The 19,339-nt window shown below is 44.1% G+C and overlaps 4 protein-coding genes across 7 annotated transcripts in view; 1 reads left to right on the plus strand and 3 right to left on the minus strand.

The window, feature by feature from the left end:
- LOC108166442 (ubiquitin carboxyl-terminal hydrolase 11-like) overlaps positions 1-2,943 on the minus strand; it is a 6,290-nt gene extending 3,347 nt beyond the window's left edge. The window contains exon 1 of the mRNA XM_017305834.1: positions 2,424-2,943. Coding sequence (XP_017161323.1) covers positions 2,424-2,533 — 110 coding nt within the window. The 5' untranslated portion in view covers positions 2,534-2,943. The remainder of the gene's footprint in view (positions 1-2,423) is intronic.
- Positions 2,944-3,287: 344 nt separating this feature from the next.
- Positions 3,288-7,224, plus strand: rfc2 (replication factor C (activator 1) 2). The gene is made up of 6 exons (XM_008414926.2): positions 3,288-3,568; positions 4,627-4,732; positions 4,820-4,921; positions 4,996-5,254; positions 5,489-5,749; positions 6,886-7,224. Exons 1-6 carry the CDS (start codon positions 3,334-3,336, stop codon positions 6,994-6,996), a joined length of 1,074 nt encoding a protein of 357 aa, XP_008413148.1. The 5' UTR covers positions 3,288-3,333; the 3' UTR covers positions 6,997-7,224.
- Positions 7,225-7,759: 535 nt separating this feature from the next.
- On the minus strand, positions 7,760-15,959 carry LOC103468077 (protein NDRG3-like). Of its 4 annotated transcripts, none has more exons than XM_017305832.1 (16): positions 15,806-15,959; positions 12,811-12,892; positions 12,664-12,696; positions 12,452-12,557; positions 12,251-12,371; positions 11,936-11,998; positions 11,780-11,840; positions 11,614-11,700; positions 11,483-11,539; positions 11,290-11,393; positions 10,657-10,722; positions 10,528-10,579; positions 10,320-10,367; positions 9,428-9,463; positions 9,299-9,350; positions 7,760-8,662 (listed from the first exon to the last, which is right to left on the minus strand). In XM_017305832.1, exons 2-16 carry the CDS (start codon positions 12,865-12,867, stop codon positions 8,595-8,597), a joined length of 1,011 nt encoding a protein of 336 aa, XP_017161321.1. In that variant the 5' UTR covers positions 12,868-12,892; positions 15,806-15,959; the 3' UTR covers positions 7,760-8,594. The 4 variants fall into 4 exon arrangements, with proteins under 4 accessions (XP_017161321.1, XP_008413149.1, XP_017161322.1 ...); XM_008414927.2 differs by having other exon boundaries at positions 12,811-12,906; XM_017305833.1 differs by lacking the exon at positions 15,806-15,959 and adding an exon at positions 15,281-15,517.
- Positions 15,960-17,798: 1,839 nt separating this feature from the next.
- LOC103468079 (PHD finger protein 20-like) overlaps positions 17,799-19,339 on the minus strand; it is an 11,497-nt gene continuing 9,956 nt past the window's right edge. The window contains exon 19 of the mRNA XM_008414933.2: positions 17,799-18,286. The gene's annotated coding sequence lies outside the window, so the exon portion shown is untranslated. The remainder of the gene's footprint in view (positions 18,287-19,339) is intronic.

The raw sequence follows: 19,339 nt of genomic DNA on the forward strand, positions 1-19,339 counted from the left end.
GATGCGTCCAACGCCCCGAACGCGTCACGGCGATGCGTCCAACGCCCCGAACGCGTCACGGCGATGCGTCCAGCGCCCTGAACGCCTCACGGCGAGGCGTCCAGCGCCGTGAACGCCTCACGGCGAGGCGTCCAGCGCCCTGAACGCCTCACGGCGATGCGTCCAGCATCCTGAACGCATCACGGCGATGCGTCCAGCGCCCTGAACGCCTCACAGCGAGGCGTCCAGCACCCTGAACGCATCACGGCGATGCGTCCAGCGCCCTGAACGCCTCACAGCGAGGCGTCCAGCACCCTGAACGCATCACGGCGAGGCGTCCAGCGCCCTGAACGCCTCACGGCGAGGCGTCCAGCGCCCTGAACGCGTCACGGCGATGCGTCCAGCACCCTGAACGCGTCACGGCGATGTGTTCCAGGTAAAGTTAACCGTTTCATTTCCAGACAGAACTTTTTATTTTTGGTCCTTCTACATGTCAGCTGTGGATTTTCAACACAGCTGGATAAAAAACTAATCTTATTATTTCCCCTTTCTGGAACGATAAAAGTTGTTTCTATTCTAGATCTGTAGGGTCCACAGCTAATATATCTATAATAGATCCTCCAGCCTGATCTGTGGATCTGTGCACTGATTTCTGCTGCAGGTTAAAGTTTGTCTTCCTCACATGAGCATCAATAAAAAAGAAGAAACTGAAAGCAGCGACGAGTCGTTAGCTTTCTGCTGGCCGCCATTTTTAATCCTGAACCATCAGATCGTTTCTCTTCTGTTGGTTTATCATAAAACTCAACGAAAATGTTTGATAAAACATAAACTGGAGTAAAGAGAAGCTTCAACTGAGATCTGATGATTCTAAAACACACCGGAGGACATTTCCTCCTCATTACTTTGCTTCAGAAATCAGTTTGAAGGCAAGTAAACGTCTGAGCCAGAGGAAGTTTGTCGCCTGGGGTGGAAACAGGAGCAGGAATCAAAGCAGCAGACGTTCATGACTTATTAACGGAGAACAGAAAGTAAAACCAGACGAGGAGCCTGCAGAGTCACGGTGCTGCGGCGGCATGCAGAGCGAAAACATGAGGAAGGACCACAGATCTGACCAACCAGCAGCAGCTGGCAGTTTCCAGATTAAAAGCAGAGTCTCATCTGGGTTTTATGGCTCTTTGTTGATGGTTCTTGTTTCTCGTTTGTTTTTTGGTCATTTTTTATTAGGTTTGTTTCGATTTTCTACCGTTTTAATTTTAATTCCTGGAACAACCGACTCAGCGGAAACTCGGGAGAAGAGAAACATTCAGGAACAAACGTTCAGCTGAGAGCTGAAAGTTTGTCTCAACAGGACGATCCAACGAGAGAAGCTGATCAAAAATCTCCCAGAAAGGAGGTGAACGGTTACTGGCCGTCATAAAAACAGGAGCAGAAGAAGAAGACAGGCTCCTGACTTTATGAAGGCAGGTGAGAACAAACCCAGCAGCCATATTTGTTTGGGTTTCTACATGTTAAAAACCAAATGTCATTCATGTCAGTAAGATCACGTTCAAAGCTAATATTAGCAGCATTTAGCATTTAGCATTAGAGCTACAAATGAAGGAATGACGGCTGCATTTCTTCATGTCGACTCATCTGACCTGACTGGTTGTAAGTTCAGTTTCCAGACCACACCTTGTAGTTCTCTTCCAAACTCCTAAATGGGCTCTCAATACACTTTTTCCTTCCACTCAACTTTACATTAATGCATTTAGCTATAGCTGTATGAGAAGCTGGTTGTTTAGCTACTAAGAAAACAGTGAGTTTGCTTGACAACTGTCAAGTTAGCAGAAATCAGCATGACTGTGTTGAGCAGAAACATTTCACAATGCAAATAATCTGCTTTATATGAGTTTTACTTTTTTTTTTATTAATTTCTTGAAATAAACTGACTTTGTTTATGATAATCTCATTTATTAAGATTCATTTCTGCTTCACATAACGTCTTGATATTCATGTTTTTTGATCATTTCATTAAACGGAGAAGTTATTTTATAATTAGAAAACATGAAATAAGTGAGAAGATTCCTTCAAGTCTGTCAAGAGAATCGAAACTGAAAATATTTGCGTGTATTTCCAGTTCTAAGTGAGACGTGTTGGATCTATATGTGAAGCTGGACTTAGCGGAACCAGTCCGGACCGAACCCAGCTCAGATAAATAAAAACAACCACCTGAAAGTTGTTATTACTTCCCTTTAATTCCTCCTGTTAGCATTAGCGGCTAACACTGCTAACGGTCAGCTAGCTCAGGCTAACAGGAAACGCCGAGCCGTTAAAAATCCCAAACAACCTGAACCGACACCAGAACCACTCCAGAACTAGACAGCCCCTGCTATAGTGACTGTAAACCAGCGATACCGCTGGTGGAGCCTTTCAAAAAGACTCCGTGGGTCTGCGCGGACACTCACCAGCTGTCCCCAGCCTGGAGCTCACTCTCCCGAAGCAGACACTCGATCTCCCGCCGCTGGGTCTCCAGCCCCGGGGGCTCCGCGACCGAACAGCGGCTGTTGGCCGTCATGTCGCGGATCAATCACTCATAAATGTCGAGGCAGAGAGGGGTGTAGAGCACAGCCAGGAAGCGAAAGGCAGTCGCTGCATTGATGAGCCGATAAACTGAGGAACAGCGCTCTGTTTGCGGAAGCAGGAACTGGCTCGGTCCCGGCGGTCGGTGACGGCTTCCTGAGAGAAACCAGCTGCCGTTCCCTCATCTGACCACGGGGGGGCGCTCAACTGGATCAACAGCAGTCAGTTAAACTGAAGCAACAGTTAAACTAACAGCAAAGATCCAGTTGTACACAAAAGTGGTAAATATACTCAAAGTCACAAAGTGGATTACGAAAGAAAAATAAATGAAAATAGGCAAATTCAAAAGTGGTTTAAAAAAGAATAAATAAAAATAGACGCAAATTCCCAAGTAGATATAATACAGTAATTTTACGTCAAGATGTAGACAGGTTTTACTTTGACCGACATGTCCAGGGTGTACCCGCCTCTCGCCCGAAACGTTGGCTGGAGATAGGCACCAGCACCCCTCCCGACCCCACTAGGGACAGGGGTGTACAGAAAATGGATGGATGGATGGATTCTAATGTTTCAGGGTTCAGAAACGTGAGCTTTCTGGATTACAGTGGAAATTCGAAGTACACTCCACCCAGTCCAGCGCGCCGCCTGCTTCGCCCGGTGGGAAATGATGCGAAGCCACTTAGCTTCACTGACTTACCGCGAGCTTTTCTTATCCAATCACCTCCTTCGAAAAAAACCTCCCAGCCAATGAGGTTTTAGTTCCCGTTTCGCGGGTTGARAACCGGACAAGACAACATGGACGTAGAGATGGCAGAGAGGGAAAGTGAGCAGAAGCCGAGTGGAAGCGGGGTAAAGACGGACACCGAGGCCGGGGAGTCCTCGTCGAAAAGCTCCGGGAGTTCCTACGAGCTGCCCTGGGTGGAGAAGTACCGGCCGCTGACACTGAATGAGATAGTTGGGAACGAGGAGACAGTGAGCCGCCTGGGGGTGTTCGCCAGGGAAGGAAACGTCCCGAACATCATCATCGCAGGTCGGTGCGGATCCGGAGGAAACATAGCAGTCAGGATGTGTTACTCAGGGAAATGTTAACGTTCMAGGCAGTAGGACAGGAGAAGAATAAAAGATGTTTGGAAAAAGTGTCAAACAACATGGCGGCAGAGTTTGGAAGCTGGGTCAGAACCAGAAAGGATTCTTGACCAAAAAAAGTGACGTTTAACCCCCAACAAGGTCTGGAAGAATKACCGATTATAACAGAGCTTTCCAGGGTTATTGACGTTTCGGGAGAAACAAGAGCATGCAGTAATACTGTATTCCTAAACGTTATTCCCAGTTGTTATTAATCCGCTAGWCCTCAGCCTTTCGTCCTGGGATTTCTCGGGATTCTGTCTTCTAGTTTATCGGTACCAGCTTCCTTTGGGTCCAGTCTTAAAAACATGGCGGCCGTTCCTGTAAAGCTCCATCCAGGCTATGAGGAGGTTTTATTCAGGCTCTTTCAGATCACTGATCTGGAGGATAATAAGTTAAYGCGTTTTATCTCAATAAAGGTTTTGCTTTTTATAGAATTAATCGATTATTGAAATAATGGTCAACTACTTTGGTCATTAATCATTAACTGGAGTATACAGACTCAAAAACGATGCTTTTTGCATGCAAGAAAAAAAACACACAACTTTTGTCAGTAAATCTATAATACCCAGAAATCTTTAAGTTCAGCTTCACTTCATTTAAATTTTGTAAAAAAAAAAAAAATTTTATGCACTTTTTGCTCATTATTGTTTGTTTGCATTTAATATCTTAAAATTATTAATTGAAAAGTTTTCAGAATGTGTCATTTTTAAAATCTGATTGAGGGTTTAATTGTCAGAATAATTAATCGATAATGAAACATAATCGTTCMGGTCACACTGGTGTCTGTCAGGCATCCCTTCAAAATGCTGCTTGTTGTACTTTAACTAGGCCATGCAGACATCTGTTCAGCCAACCATTTCAGAACAAAACATCACCAGTCATGCACAGTGGTGGGGGATGATACTTGGGGCTTGGTTGCTGGTTTATAGTTGCTGATCCAGATGTTTTGGTCCGGTTCAGGACCTCCAGGGACAGGGAAGACCACCAGCATCCTGTGTTTGGCCCGCACTCTGCTGGGGGCCGCCATGAAGGACGCCGTGTTGGAGCTCAACGCCTCCAATGAAAGGTGAGACCCTRCAGTCCAATGTCAGAGGGGCGGGGCTTTAGTGATGCTGTCCCAGGGGGCGGGGCTTTAATGACGGTGGCTCTGCAGGGGCATCGATGTGGTGAGAAACAAGATCAAGATGTTCGCTCAGCAGAAAGTCACGCTGCCCAAAGGTCGACACAAGATCATCATCCTGGATGAAGCGGACAGGTGAGCGAGACTCATTCCCACGGAGACTTCCTGCTTTACTTCCTGTCCTGATGAAGCTGCTCTGCCGCCCGCAGCATGACGGATGGCGCTCAGCAGGCGCTCAGGAGGATCATGGAGATCTACTCCAAAACTACGCGCTTCGCTCTCGCCTGCAACGCCTCCGACAAGATCATCGAGCCGATCCAGTCGCGCTGCGCCGTGCTGCGCTACGCCAAGCTGACGGACGGCCAGGTGCTGGCCCGGCTGCAGGAAGTGGTGGAGCGAGAGCAGCTGGCCGTGTCCGACGACGGGCTGGAGGCCGTCATCTTCACAGCGCAGGGGGACATGCGGCAGGTGAGGGGGCGGGGTCAGGAGGCGGGTCGTGATGGTTCTGGGTTCTTCAGTGTAGCTTAGCTTTGTTTCTTTGGGACCTTTTGCTTGTCCAATTCAGTTAGTTTTTACAGTGCATATGCTAATAAATAGATTCATAAACAAAAACAAAGGATGATGCATCAATATTTGTTTCATAAATGCAGAAAATTCAGTTTTCCCCATCTGATGTTGCTGATGGTTCTGGTTCGGTTCCAGGCGCTGAACAACCTGCAGTCCACCCACTCTGGCTTCGGCTACATCAACAGCGAGAACGTGTTCAAAGTGTGCGACGAGCCGCACCCCTTGCTGGTGAAAAGCATGCTGGGACACTGCGTGGCGGGGGACGTGGACGCGGCGTACCGGGTGGTGGAGCAGCTGTGGGCGCTGGGCTACTCCCCCGAGGACATCATGGGGAACATCTTCAGGGTCTGCAAGACCTTCCAGATGGCCGAGTACCTGAAGCTGGAGTTCATCAAGGTGAGGCGCAGGAGGAAACRCTGAGCACAATCACCGGTCCGCTGGCGCTGCTGTAACTCTGCTTACTAGGAACTTCAAAAGATTTTTTTYCCTCCAAAATATACATTTAAAAAAGAAACATCAGACAGATCAACTCTAACATTTGTATTCTTTAAAGAACTTGAATAACTTGAGTTTTATTTCTTTTCTAAAACTTGACATCAAGCTTCTGTAAGAAATACTGCCACCTGCAGGTGGGAGTTAGCATTGCTTAAACTCAATATATATATATTTTTTTACAATTTCTGCAAAACAGAAAAAAATGTTCAGTTATGCATTAGCACACAAATTGCTGGAATCTTCTGATTTTGTGTGATTTTGAAAAAAACCTGGAGCTTGTTTGAGGATTTATTGGAGCATTAGAGCAACTTTTAAAAAGCTTCCYAGACTGAATGAGGAAGTAAAAGCTGCGTTGACTCTTGATGTKTTTAACTCTGCTGCATAAACAAGAAACTAAAACGATTCCCCCAGTGAGGCTGCAGGAAAAATACTCCCTTTGAACCAACCTGTATTAAAGCTGCAGAGAGAAGACGGTGATGAGAGGCTAACAGGTTCGACACGTGAATGACCCAAACTCCAAAAACACAAAATAGAAGAAACAGGGAAAACGTTGCGGTCTTTCCATAAAACAGAACTACTCCAGGCCACTAGAGGGAGTCTGTATTACCTACGTAAACTTGAGTATATAGCACATCTTTTCTTTGTCCAACTTTATGTTKKACTTCTGTATAATTTGTTGGTCGACTCCCCCTGGTGGTCTGGAGGACTTGCGTTTTGTGGAGCAAGTTTGCAGCGTTTTCCATTTTGCTTCTATTTTCTGTAGTTGCAGCATTTGTTGTTTGCATATTTGGGCCTCCGTAGAACTSAGACTASAGTTTGAACAAAAAGTTCTCAAACAGGCAGAAATATAAACTAATTATTCACTCAATTAGTGAATAATTTAGTGGAAGGAATTTGCTTCAAGTCCGTCCGTTTCCACATTGTGCAGGTTTAACTTTTTTAAATCATTGTTTTTGTTTAAACTGAGAGAAAACGCTGTAAGCCCGTCCGTTTGGACCTGATGTGATCAGGAACTGGTTCTGTCTCGTTTCCTCCAGGAGATCGGCTTCACTCACATGCGGGTGGCTGAAGGGGTGAACTCCCTGCTGCAGATGGCCGGCCTGCTGGGGAGACTCTGCAGCAAGACGGCGCCCCCTGCTGCCAGCTGAACACCATGAACCCAACAGACTTCATTCCTCATCAGAACCACGATGTGGCTGGAACAAACTGGACCTGAGAGGATGAGGACAGTTTCTGACCCCTGGAGGTGCTGAAGGGTTAAAGTTTTCCCACCTTAGATAATAAACTGCTTGATCTGCAGTTAGGTTTTATTCATAATTAATTTGCTGTTTTTGATGGAAGTGGAAGGAATAAAGTTGGAGGCGGTTCTGATCCAGCTCTGACTCAGAGCTCCGTCTGCATCGGTGGGTCTGAGTTCTCTGGCTGGCTCYGTCTGACCCAGAACCTGAAAAGATCCCGCTCCACATTCTGCTTCAGTCTGGAGTCGGATGGGACCGGATTGAGGCTGGGTCGGGGCCCGTACGGAGATAAACTGGAGCCAAAAATGTCTCTGGGGTGACGCAGGGGCAAAGTGTGATCCGTGTACGAAGGCATGGATCACACACAGTTGTCAAATTATATGACCAAAAAAAACCTGAAAATGCAAAGAAATGTTTATCTGAAGAAAAAAATTCAAAACTTCTTTTCAGGTTAAAGTTGTATTTTCTAGTCATTTTATTTTTTTCCAGTTTCAATACTTTTCATTTTTTAAAATTATAGTTTTTTTTCAATTTCATAAGGTTTTAACCGAGCAAAGTTTTGGCCCTAATTTGTCTCCATATTTTTGCTGAGTGGACTCGATCAGCAGCAGAATCGTTCCAGGTTTGAACCAGGTTTGGTTCTGGTTCTGTGGTTCTGAGCAGTGAGGAGTCGTTGATTTATTTCAGCTTTATTTCATTACAAACTACAGAAACAAACATCCAGCAGGTTTAGAACCAGAGCAACAGGAAATCCAAACCACCAGAACCGCAGCAGGACCCGGTTCTGCTCAGGGTACCACAGGGTTCTGAGCTCCTGAAGGACTCCCATTAACTCAAGAGAGTGGAACAGAACCGGATTCTGGGGCTGTTGGTGTCTTCAGTAGAACTGAACATCGGACCCACAGAAAGTTCTCATGCTACGACTCGGCATGCTGACAAACGGACTGCAGAGATTCTGAGGGAAGCGGGTCGATCCGACCCGGCAGTACCAGAAACAAGTTCTGACGGAGCAGATGAAGATGAGTTCTGGTTTCAGGCCAAGCTCCGACTCAGAAGCAGAACCAGTCTGGTTCTGGAGTTGAATCGGACCTCCCCTCAAGCTTTAGTTCATGAATGAGTTTCAGGAAGTGGAACTCCTTTAAATATTTAACTTCCTGAAGGAGTCGAGTCCATCGGAACCGAACAGAACCAAATATCAACGACAAGTAAATATCAAAAAGATTGGATCAGAACCACAAGAAAGAGAGAAAAATGTCTGATCCAAGAGAACAAGAACCACAGAACAACGGCACCTAAACTCCACGAAGAGAGAAACGCGTTACCATGGTGCCCACGGGAACAACAGACCCGCACCGGTCCGATGTCCAGCCTGAACTGGACTCTTCAGGAAGAACTCTGACAACTGGAGGAGGAGCAGAACCAGAATCGCAAGGCCGGCGCCGCCAGCTGGATGGTCTGGACCTCAGCTGCGCCCCCTGGTGGGCGTCGGTGGCGCTGCAGCGCCGGACTCACATTGGGGACGCAGAAGAGGCGCGGCTTCTGGAGCGGATCAGACGGGTCATACCGGCCGCGGGCACTGGGGGCACGGGGGCAAAGGTCAGAGGATCCAGCAGGAATATTACAAACAAGAAAAATAAAATCTAATCTAACTAAACAAATTTGGAGACGGAACCTGCTGTTCAATTCTGGAACAATGTCAGGTCGTCTCACTCACACACACACACACACACACACACACACACACTATTTGACTGCACCAGGCCAGTCAAAGAGGTTCTCACTTGTTTTGTGTGATCATCGCAGCGTCTAATACAGGATTTACAAACTTTCTGTCGGGGGAGAAATCAACACCATGTAGAGACCAAAGAAATATTTCTAAAAAACTAAAATCCCCCGAAATGTTTTCTTTACCTACTCAATAACAAACTGAGCAGAAACTATCTGAATTAAACTCACCTGATTTTTTTTGTTGATAATATATTCAACACCTGACAGCAGAACAACAACAACAACCTTTTTATATCTAATATATTATTGATGATTAGTAAATCATCAATAATCCCCAGATCAGCCCTACACTGCATTAATTCCAGCAGAAAGCTTTTCTCATGTTAGGACTTTCAGCTGTATTTGTAATGAACATGTGAGACGGGTCAGGATAAAAGCCTGTAAACCAGCTGGGTGTGAAGCCGACATGCAGATAGATACTCACTGTATCCCATTCCCTGGACGAAGTACTTGATGGCCTCGGCTAACTTCCCAGGCTGAACAGAAAAAACATTTTGTTTTCATTCCACACTGAAAACTGACCCAGGAACTCCGGTGTTTATCTGAAACTCACCTGAACCACCTGAGGAAGCCCCCCACAGTCTGCCATCTAGTGGACAGATAAAGAATGACATCATTATGAGAGACCAGCTGGTTCCGTTTGGTTCATTCGCTGTGAAAACGCTGAACTGTCGGCTACAATCACACCGAGAAATCAGATAACAGCAGGCGGATGTGACATTTATGTGTTTAAAATAAACATAAATTATCTTAATTCTAATCAGCTGGGTGGTAAAAGTGGCATTTTGTGACACTTTTGGCTTTCCTTAGTGTGGAACATAATGTGTTAAACACAATTTGAAATTAATGCGATTAATAAAACTTGGTCTCAAACTTTTCTTGGGAAAAAATAACATCTGAAAAACATGCAGGTTCATCTTTTTCATACACTTTGTACATTTGTCTCAAAATGTATCTTTTGATTACATTTATTAAAGTTTTTCAAAATTAAAAATTTTGAACATGTTTGCTTGCAAAAATATTGGAACAAATTTCTCTCCATAAAAAACTTAGAAAAAGTAATAAAACAAAAAAAATGACGTATTTAGTAAAGAATGTAGAAATATGAATATAGCAAATAATCAATCAATTAATCACATTATAAATGAAAATGAGCTTGATAAATTCCATTATGGTGATTAATAATTTTTAAGGAACATTTTGTAGGCAGAGACATCATAATCTATTTTATTTATGGTTTCTATTTCTGTCTTATTTATTATTTTGGGTTGTTTTATTTTGGATAATTAAGTAAACAGTTCCAGTATTGTTCTCTGAGAGGGCGAACCTCCTTTGTTATGCCAAGTATTAACATATTACTTGGAAATGTTCTAAAAACAACATCATCATTTATTGCCATAATTAACAGACGCTGTCATGGTAACAAGGCCTGAACAGGTGGATACCTTCAGCAGGGTGGTCATAGTGGGATCCAGTCTGGAGTTACAATCCACCTGCACAACAAACAAACAAAACGTTCTTAAAATGACAAAAATCCAGAAAAATATGATTAACTTTTAAAATAAGAAAAGGAAATAAAACTAAATATAAATACTGCAGACAGACGACCAATCAGAGAGCTGGATTCGAAGGAGGAAGAGGATGGAGACTCACCACGGCGTCCACAGCAGGTGATATGTCTCCGACCACCAGCAGAGCGGGACACCTGAGGAACAAGCAGCCAATCAGAGCGGCTGACAGGAACCGGGCGACCAGGTGAGTTCGAGTTGGGGGCGGAGTTACCTGAGCGTGACGATGTCGCCTCCAGTGAGACCAGGGATGGGTCGGTCTACGTCCATGTCAATACGGCTGATGCACACGCGCACACACACACACACACACACACACACACAGAGGGCGTTAACTGCAGCATATATGTTTTTACATATTAATATATTTAATAAATATATGAGTACATCATCCTCATGTACTTGGTGCTAAATGTTGTGATGGCGGAGAAAGAATTTCATCTGCCAACATCATGGTGGCCATGCTAACTAGCTTTAGCATTGATAAGACCCGCCTCCTGGCCCTGATTGGTTGTTTCYAGTTAGCGCTGGGAGACGGCAGAGGGGCTTAATTTTTCACAGATCACCAAACTGTCTCAAAATAGTGAGAGTTTCAACAAATCAGTAAAAAAAAAAAAAATTCATAAAAATGACACAGTGAAGCTTGTGAAGATAAAAAAAAGTCACTTGAGTTTTGATTTGAACATTTTCTCTTAAATGCTAAATGTTTATATTTTTGTTCAGTTTTGGGTTCATGGATGCTCTGAGTGTTACCAGTTGATTACTGAATGAGTTGCTGATTACTTTACTGATTGATTAATCCGGATTAATCGTCTGAATTGACAGGAAGTGAGTGGCGGAGCCTCACTTCTCATAGCTGCTGAAGAACAAGGCCAGGTTCTCCTGAGGAATGTCCTGAGAGATGTGGAGTCTCAGYGTCTGAACGATCTCCTTGTTCTCCAGTAACTCCTCCTGCTCACACACACAGAGATAAAGTGCTGTCTGTACATGCTGTGGGACATGAGGACATGAGGACATGAGGACGGTGCGGTGTCCCTCACAGAGGTGAAGTGGTGTGCCATGATGTTGTCCACCAGGCTGCTGGTCCAGCTGCTCAGCTGCAGGAAACAAAATGGAGGCTCAGTTTGTGTCTCTGCTTCGCTCGTTCGCCTGGGTCTGGGGAGACGGTTACCTTGGAGGCGGCCCAGTCCACCCAGCCTTTGGCACACAAATCGATGTTGATCAGAATCAAGCCTTCCACCAAGTTGGGCTTGTCCATCTGAAACAACAACTGGTTTTACTGGGAGCCGTGGGAGGAGTCAGAATGGAACTGAAAATGACTGGGTGGGTTTGATTACAGCCAGCTTAGTGAGGACGTAGGCTCCGGCTCCGACCCCGATACCGATCACACTCTTCACCCTGAAGACACAACCAGACTCAGAGTGACCTTAGAGTGACCTCTGAGTGACCTCGCCCCATCACTCCCTTCCTGTTCCAGAGGACAGAGGACTTACTGCAGCTTGGAGAGGACAGGCGGCAGCATCTCAGCCAGCTCCTCCATGGTGGGGTACTGGTACCTGAACACACACACACACACACACACACACACACACACACACACACAGCTAATTACTGCTCTCCCCTCCTGACGTCACATGAGCCGCTTGTTGTAGCTCGTTCTGACCAGACAAGGGCATCATTGCACTCAGTACACAATCACTGAGGCTACTGGGTTACGGTGTGTGTGTGTGTGTGTGTGTGTGTGTGTGTGTGTGTGTGTGTGTGTGTGTGTGTGTGTGTGTGTGTGTGTGTGTGTGTGTGTGTGTTACCCAGTAGGGAAGATTGGAGCATTGTCCTGCTGTCCAGGAGCGTCAACATGCAGCACAGAGAAATGCTGCGTCACTTCCTGCATGTCCTCGAAGTTGAACAGGGTGTTGAAGCACGACTTGTCTGCACACAGACAGACACACAGAGACATGAGGACATCAGGACACGTCCTGGTCTCTTTCTGCAGCTCCAAATCTACTCACGGTTCAGTCCAATGTCGTGGTAGGTGAGGATTGTGGGTTGGTTGCCCTTGACGACGCCCCTCATGGTGACGTGCAGCACTCCATGCGCCGTCTCCACGTCGTGTTCCTGGACGACACACACACACTCAGACCTTTATGAAATGATAACTCTTTGCTGCCTGGTTTGAATCCTTCCACACTAATCAGATGTGAAGCCGACCAGCTGAACTCACCTTGCAGTTGACGTCCTGCAGGTTGCTCCTATTCTGCAACAACAACACAGAGAACTGGATGACAGACTGTCGCTCTCTATCAGGACTACAGGGACCATTTCAGCTTCATAGCGCCATGTCTGAGCTGTGCTAAGCCCCGCCCCTCACCTGTCCTGTGAGCAGAGGTTTGATCTCGGTCAGCTGCACGTCGTGAAGCTCCTCCATGATCTCAGTGTTTCACACCAGTCAGCTGATAGAAAAGACAGAAAAAAAACAAAACAGCTGCACAATCACAGCTCGTTTTGAAATGTCAAAGGTCACCCGCTGATCTGGGGTAAATTACAGTGTGGTGCAGCTGTTAGCAGGAAGCGCCGCTAGTGATGGGATAATAACTGAATCGGTTTAATTGCAGCCGTTTGCAGCATCTTTAAATGCGTCTTGCAGCTCAAGGGCAGCTTGGAGGAGTTCAAATGTTTCTGCGACTGAAAGACTCTAAACTGTCAGAGAACTAATCACAAACTGAGACTTTCATTGAAAATATACACAAATATTGCTAAATCTGGGAGCAGTTTATTAAAATATCTCATCTCTAAACCTCTGATTAAAATGTTACGAAACTGAAAGACGATCATGGTGGATCCTTCCTGCCCACAGCCGAGGCAAGAAAAACACAAACTGAACTCCACAAAACTTCTGATTTTCTCATAAATTATTGACTTTCCTCTGAGGAAAGTCTTTAATCTTAATGCCACAGAAGTCTGTTACCATGGCGATAAGGAAACACGCAGTGAACCGGTTCGGCTCGACTGGATCAGCACCGGTTTCACTTCAAATTCAAAACCATTTGTAAAAGTCTACAAATGTTTCAACAGGTTTGTTTACAAACAAATAAAAAACTCTTCAGTCCCACCATGTTTTCTTAATGTTTAATAAAATCTTTTACAACATCAGTCTTACTCAGCCTAAGGTTTCCAGCACAGTGAATCTGATGGAAACATGATGTGTGTGTGTGTGTGTGTGTGTGTGTATTTGATTATGATACCTTGTCAACAGGAAACTGAATAAAGCGTTTCCGATAAGCGTAGACACGATGACAGTTCAGAAACAGATGATCAGCCGTCATCCAGACCATAAACTGACATGACAGGAATCCAATGAGAGTTAAACACACATCAGCCTCCTCTGGTTATTACCCCAAAATACTTGAGTATAAAGAAACAAAAACAAATCAGGATATTAATTTAAATACATCAGGTTTCATTGGTTTTATTTTCCTTTTGTCTTGCTTAGCTATGATTTTGACTAATTATTGCAGGAAATTATTTCTGAATCTACTGGATCTTCTTCCAGTTTCAAGGCATTTATTATGTTTTCAAATTTTCAGCCCAATTCAATTAATTTCCAAATGACTTTTTTGATCCCAAAGATTACTCATAATAATTTAGGTTCTTTGCAGAGTTATTGTAGATGCTGACGGCTGTGGGCAGGAAGGACCTCGTGTAGCAGCCCGTGCTACAATAAGTTTGAAGAAGCCTCTGACTGAAGACAGTTGTTCTTCATTCAGCATGCATGGCTGGGTTAAAATGATGAAGAAGAAACAACACAACTCCACTGTGGTCTGAGTGTAAAGCTAACAGACAGCCTGACCAGCAGGAGGCAGCGTTCAGCCGGTGAGAATCCTCCTCCACCAGGCTCCACCTCCAGTCCAGAGTGGCTCCAGAAATCCTGTGATTGAGGGTTTATTTCTACCTGCTGGGGTCTGACTGGGTCCAGTTTCCCTCAGAGGAACCAAACAGCAGAAAAACTCAGAACATTAGCTGAGGTCCTGAAAAGCTTCGTGTAAATGCAGAAAAGTCTGAACCAATCAGCTGTTCCCACGCCGCTGAGCGGTTACTATGATATGCTGAGTTTGGCTTCATCTGTGCATTACGACCAAACTTCTACACTTTAGTCTCTTTTCTCCAGCAGTCGCTCACTTCAGCTCGCAGGTGTAAATAGATCTTCCATATCAGACTCCAACTGATGATAAGGGATTTAAAGTTGGATGGATTCTTACCCAGAATGCCCTGCGCTGTAGTCCACTTCCTGCTTCCAGTGTTCACATAATGCATTCAAACCAAACCAGTTCAAACCCAGACCAAGGTTCTGGYCGAATYAGACCAGGGTTTGTTYCTCTTAGTCTGCATTAGAGTTTGATTAGCGTTCAGACCTCCTCAAATCAACCGACCTTCTAGGCAAATCGTCCGCCATCTTGCTGCTACGCTCTTCCTCCATGTAACCAAACCAGCTCTAAAACTGAACCGGTTCCAAAATGACAGTTTTTCAGAGAATGCTAAACAAAATGGAAAAAACGTAATGAGATTCTGCTTCACACAGAATATCTTCAGTCAGAGGCCTCATCAGAACCCCTGAAACAGACTGCTACCTACCATATCTACTTTTTTCTATTTGATTGGTAAATTACTCCAGGATTGATGAACTGTGGTGATGAAATTCCACAGAAACAGTTTGGAAACGGCCTTTTAAAGCTTTCCAGGTTGCTCCTCCTCTTAGCTCATTGCTGATCGCTTTCCGCCCTGGCATGGTGGTTAACACACATAAAGCTTTCACTGAGGTGCTCACGACGATTGTTACTCACCTTCCCAACAGCCAGAGAAGTAGAAAGGAAGGACGTATGTACTTTTCTCTGAGTTCTAATGAATAAAAATCAGCCTTTAGTTTAAATGTAATTTAAAAGCTGCAGATCTGATGAACTGGATGTTTTCTGGCTCAGCTGTCCGCCCACAAAGAGCCACAATAGGATGGTAACGTAACCTCCACAGACAGGGAGCCTTAGCAACCAACCGTTACCATGGGAGACCACATCTCCAGCTCGCGCGTGCACACGCAGACACACACGCGCGCGCACACACACACACACACACACACACACACACACACACACACACACACACACACACACACCTGTAACTCGTAACATTGTCATCGTGTAGGCGAGCTCCAGAACAGAACCGAACCGTTCTCCAAACGGAACCTTTGGGTTACCGCTAAACACAAGCAACGATCCCCAGTGGTCAGTTAGCAGCTTTAACTCGCTAACCAGTCGTTACCAGATAACTAGTCCCTATTTAACTGACATTAACGGAGTTTTTTCCCCACTCACCGTTAGTCGGTTCACCCCAGAAGCGGGTTGACAGCCGGTTTAATCCGGTTCGGCAGCAGATAACCGTTGGTAACCAGCAGAGTTTGTGAAATCTGGTCGCGAGGAGGCAGCTCTGACGGTCGTTCTGCTGCTGCACGCGGACAGTCCGGGGCGGAGCTACGTCAAAAACCTAAACACGGGGGCGGGGCCAAAAGGGGCGGTGAGGGCGGGGCCTTGATTTGTACTTTTATTAACCTTTTGACGTTCACAAACAGATCATATGCATTGCTTCAGTTCATATCATTATGTTCTTCAATGTCCTTTATTTTTCCTTTATAGCAAAACAAACTAAACTAAATAAAGAGAGAAATGGAGGCATAAAATATGAAACAAAACAAGAAAACAGCTATAAAGGGAGTAAATTGTATTTCTTTTTCTTTTACAGAGAAAGTATCATTTTAAAATATTCAATTCCAGATTTGTTTTTTGTGATTTTACATAAGCCATTCATGTTTTTCAGGGTAAACACGTCCTTCTTGAGTCCAATAAACAAGAAGCAGTTGACTTTCAGAACTGTTTTGTATTGCATTGTGCATATCCCACCACAAAGTTTTAATCACCTGACGTTAAACAGATAAGGATTCACTTTTATATTTCAATAATTATAAAAGTGAATAAAGCTCCAATAAAGCTGGAGCTTTATGCTTATAGATGGATTTGTTTTTGTTTAGGACTAATAAAATATCTAAATACATTTACCAGTCAACTTTCCTCCATCTCAATAAGGTACATTTTYACTGATATRAAAAATAAGTGAAAAATATTAAATATTAGTTATTGTTTTGATATCTTAGCTAAAATATTGAGAAACAACATAATTTTGAAACAGCGACTAAAAATGTGAAAATGTTCAGGACTGARTTACCGTAAATGTAAGTAGAACAGTTWGAATGGACTTCTGTTCGTTTTACAGTTTATTTCTGGTYTAAACAACACGCCTGCTCAGCACATATTTAGATCGTCGCTCAGGCAGGAAACATCGGCGTGAAAACACACAGTGGGACCRTCTGCTGTACGGACAGTAACACCGTTATTGCTGCTGACAGACCGACACAAACAGCAGGATTCAGACAGACGCCACAGCGTTATCAGTAAATACATCTTTAATTCTGCTTRATGTTCTTCAGACAGAACAACACTTTGTACAAATTAAAAATGAGTTTTTCTCATTTAGTTTCTCTGCAAATTTGCTTTGAGATCAGTTGGACAATTTGAGGTATAGTTAATAAATGTTTCATCTTTACTGATTTACTTCATCTTTTTCCAATATGTAACATGTTTGCTGATCTAAACATGTAAATGGAGACTACCATCAGTTAGCAATCTACTTCTGCAGCAAAAATGGGGAAATGTTCTCACAATACGTTATATTTAAAGCAGACGTGGCAATTTATTAAAATGAGGCATAAAGTAACTATTTCAGTCAGAAACTGTGGTTCAAATTTATTAAACTTTTTATTTTTAACGAGAGTAAAATTATTTTACAATATTAAGTACAGCACAAGATATTTGTCTTTTATAACTAAGCTTTTATAATAAGTAGAACCACGTACGTCCAGAGACTTTACTGAAAAACAAACTTTTCCATAATAAATGTAATAAATTTGTTCAACCGAGTCTAAAATAATTAGAAAACTAGATCCTTTCCTTTACTTCAGCAAACGTACAAAATCCTTTTTATCTAAAAACAATAACATCTCTTCTAAAAAGAAACATAAAAATTGGGCCGATCCATTTCATTTTTTTTCTTGGTCTGCCAGTACTGTCGACTCACGTGACGAAAAGTTTGGACTGTTGTATAAAAAGACACAGAATACGAAGAAGGTGTAGAAAAGCAAAACTTTACAGAAACCTTTAATAAAACGTAGGTGAATGTAGCTAAACGTGGTCAAAATGATGTTTCTGAATTAYGTTCATGGTTCAGGAAAAATCCAGACAGAAAACTAGCAGCAGGTCATGTTTCAACATTTTTATTCAATGGAAGAATCTCTGAAAAACCAAAACATTCAGCCTGAAACCAAATGAACAGCGAAGCTTCGACGGGTTGATGAGGAACATCTAGAGCTGGACGTCTAAACTACCGACAGGAGAGGAAACAGAGACGCTGCAAAGGCGTCGCCATCAGATCAAAACCAGCATGTGGAACAAAGTGTTGAATACATTTTACTGCTGTATTTTCAGGAAAAATCGACTTTCCTCTCTGAAAAACAGCCCATCCGTCTCTCTATCAAAATAATTCTACAGGTTTGTACAGTTTCTTATACAAGCGTAAAAACATTCAGATTAACATTTGTACATTTCCAAGCCGTGATGTGAAGAAGCACCAGCAGTTTTCTTCTCACTAAACTGAAATAGAGCAGCTCTTTTAGCTCAGAAAAAAGGAATAAAAAAAATGCTGAAACTGATTCTGCTTGTCTGTAGGGAAGTTCATGAAGCACCGATCTAAAAACAAAACCAAACAGAAACAGAATCTAAGATCTGGGAGCTTTTAGAAGATGATTTTACACGTTCTCTTCATCAAAACGGCTAATGTTTAAGTGGATATGACAGAACTTAAGCTGTACAGATATATAAACAGGTTTCAGTTGGAACCAGACTGTATGTAAAACACCAACATTCCTGCTGGATCTGCTGCAGACGTGCATTAAAGGCCAAATCATTCAGCTTCTGTGAAGTCAAATATCTGGAGTGGAAACTCCAGGTCAGGAGATGGAGGATTATTAATCAGCCAAACATGGATCAAGTTTCACTCAGATTAATATTTTTCATTTGGCCGACATGTTTTTATTGTTTCTGCATTCAACTTTTAGCTAGAAACATAAATGTAATGCTTTCCTTAACTGCACGGCCGTGTGATGACAGATCTGCTGCTGCAGTCGCTCCCGTTGCCTCAGACGGTGATCTCATCTTCTTCATCATCTGATCCAGGGGATCGGACGGCTAACAGAACCGCAGCAGAACCAGAACCTCCACAGTGCTTACTCTAATAAAGCTGGAAAAAGGGCCAAACGGACTGGAAGTAAAACAGCAGCTTTTCAGAGGAAACTCTCAGGAAGTCTGGAGAACTGTTGAACCAGACCAGACTAATGGATCACAGAGAAGATCCGAGATCAATTCTGCTGTCATCACATATCAGACAGACGATTCAGCTCAGATGATCCTTCATCTGTCCTCAAGTCGAACCGAGCCTGAATCTCAGAAATAAATCTGTCCTGATCCATCAGGAGTTTAATCAGGTTTATTCTGCAAAACGTCTGAATTAAACTGACCTCAAAGCTGTGCGCTGAAGCCGCCCCACTCATCCCAGACCAGTGGGACCAGTGGGACGGAGGCTGTGGCCCAGTAGCTGTGGCCCAGTAGCCCAGTGGCCCAGTAGCTGTGGCCCAGTAGCCCAGTGGCCCAGTAGCTGTAGCCCAGTGGCTGTGGCCCAGTAGCCCAGTGGCCCAGTAGCTGTGGCCCAGTGGCCCAGTAGCCCAGTAGCTGTGGCCCAGTAGC

The sequence above is a fragment of the Poecilia reticulata genome, linkage group LG7 (genome assembly GCF_000633615.1).
Source record: "Poecilia reticulata strain Guanapo linkage group LG7, Guppy_female_1.0+MT, whole genome shotgun sequence".
Lineage (NCBI taxonomy): Eukaryota > Metazoa > Chordata > Actinopteri > Cyprinodontiformes > Poeciliidae > Poecilia > Poecilia reticulata.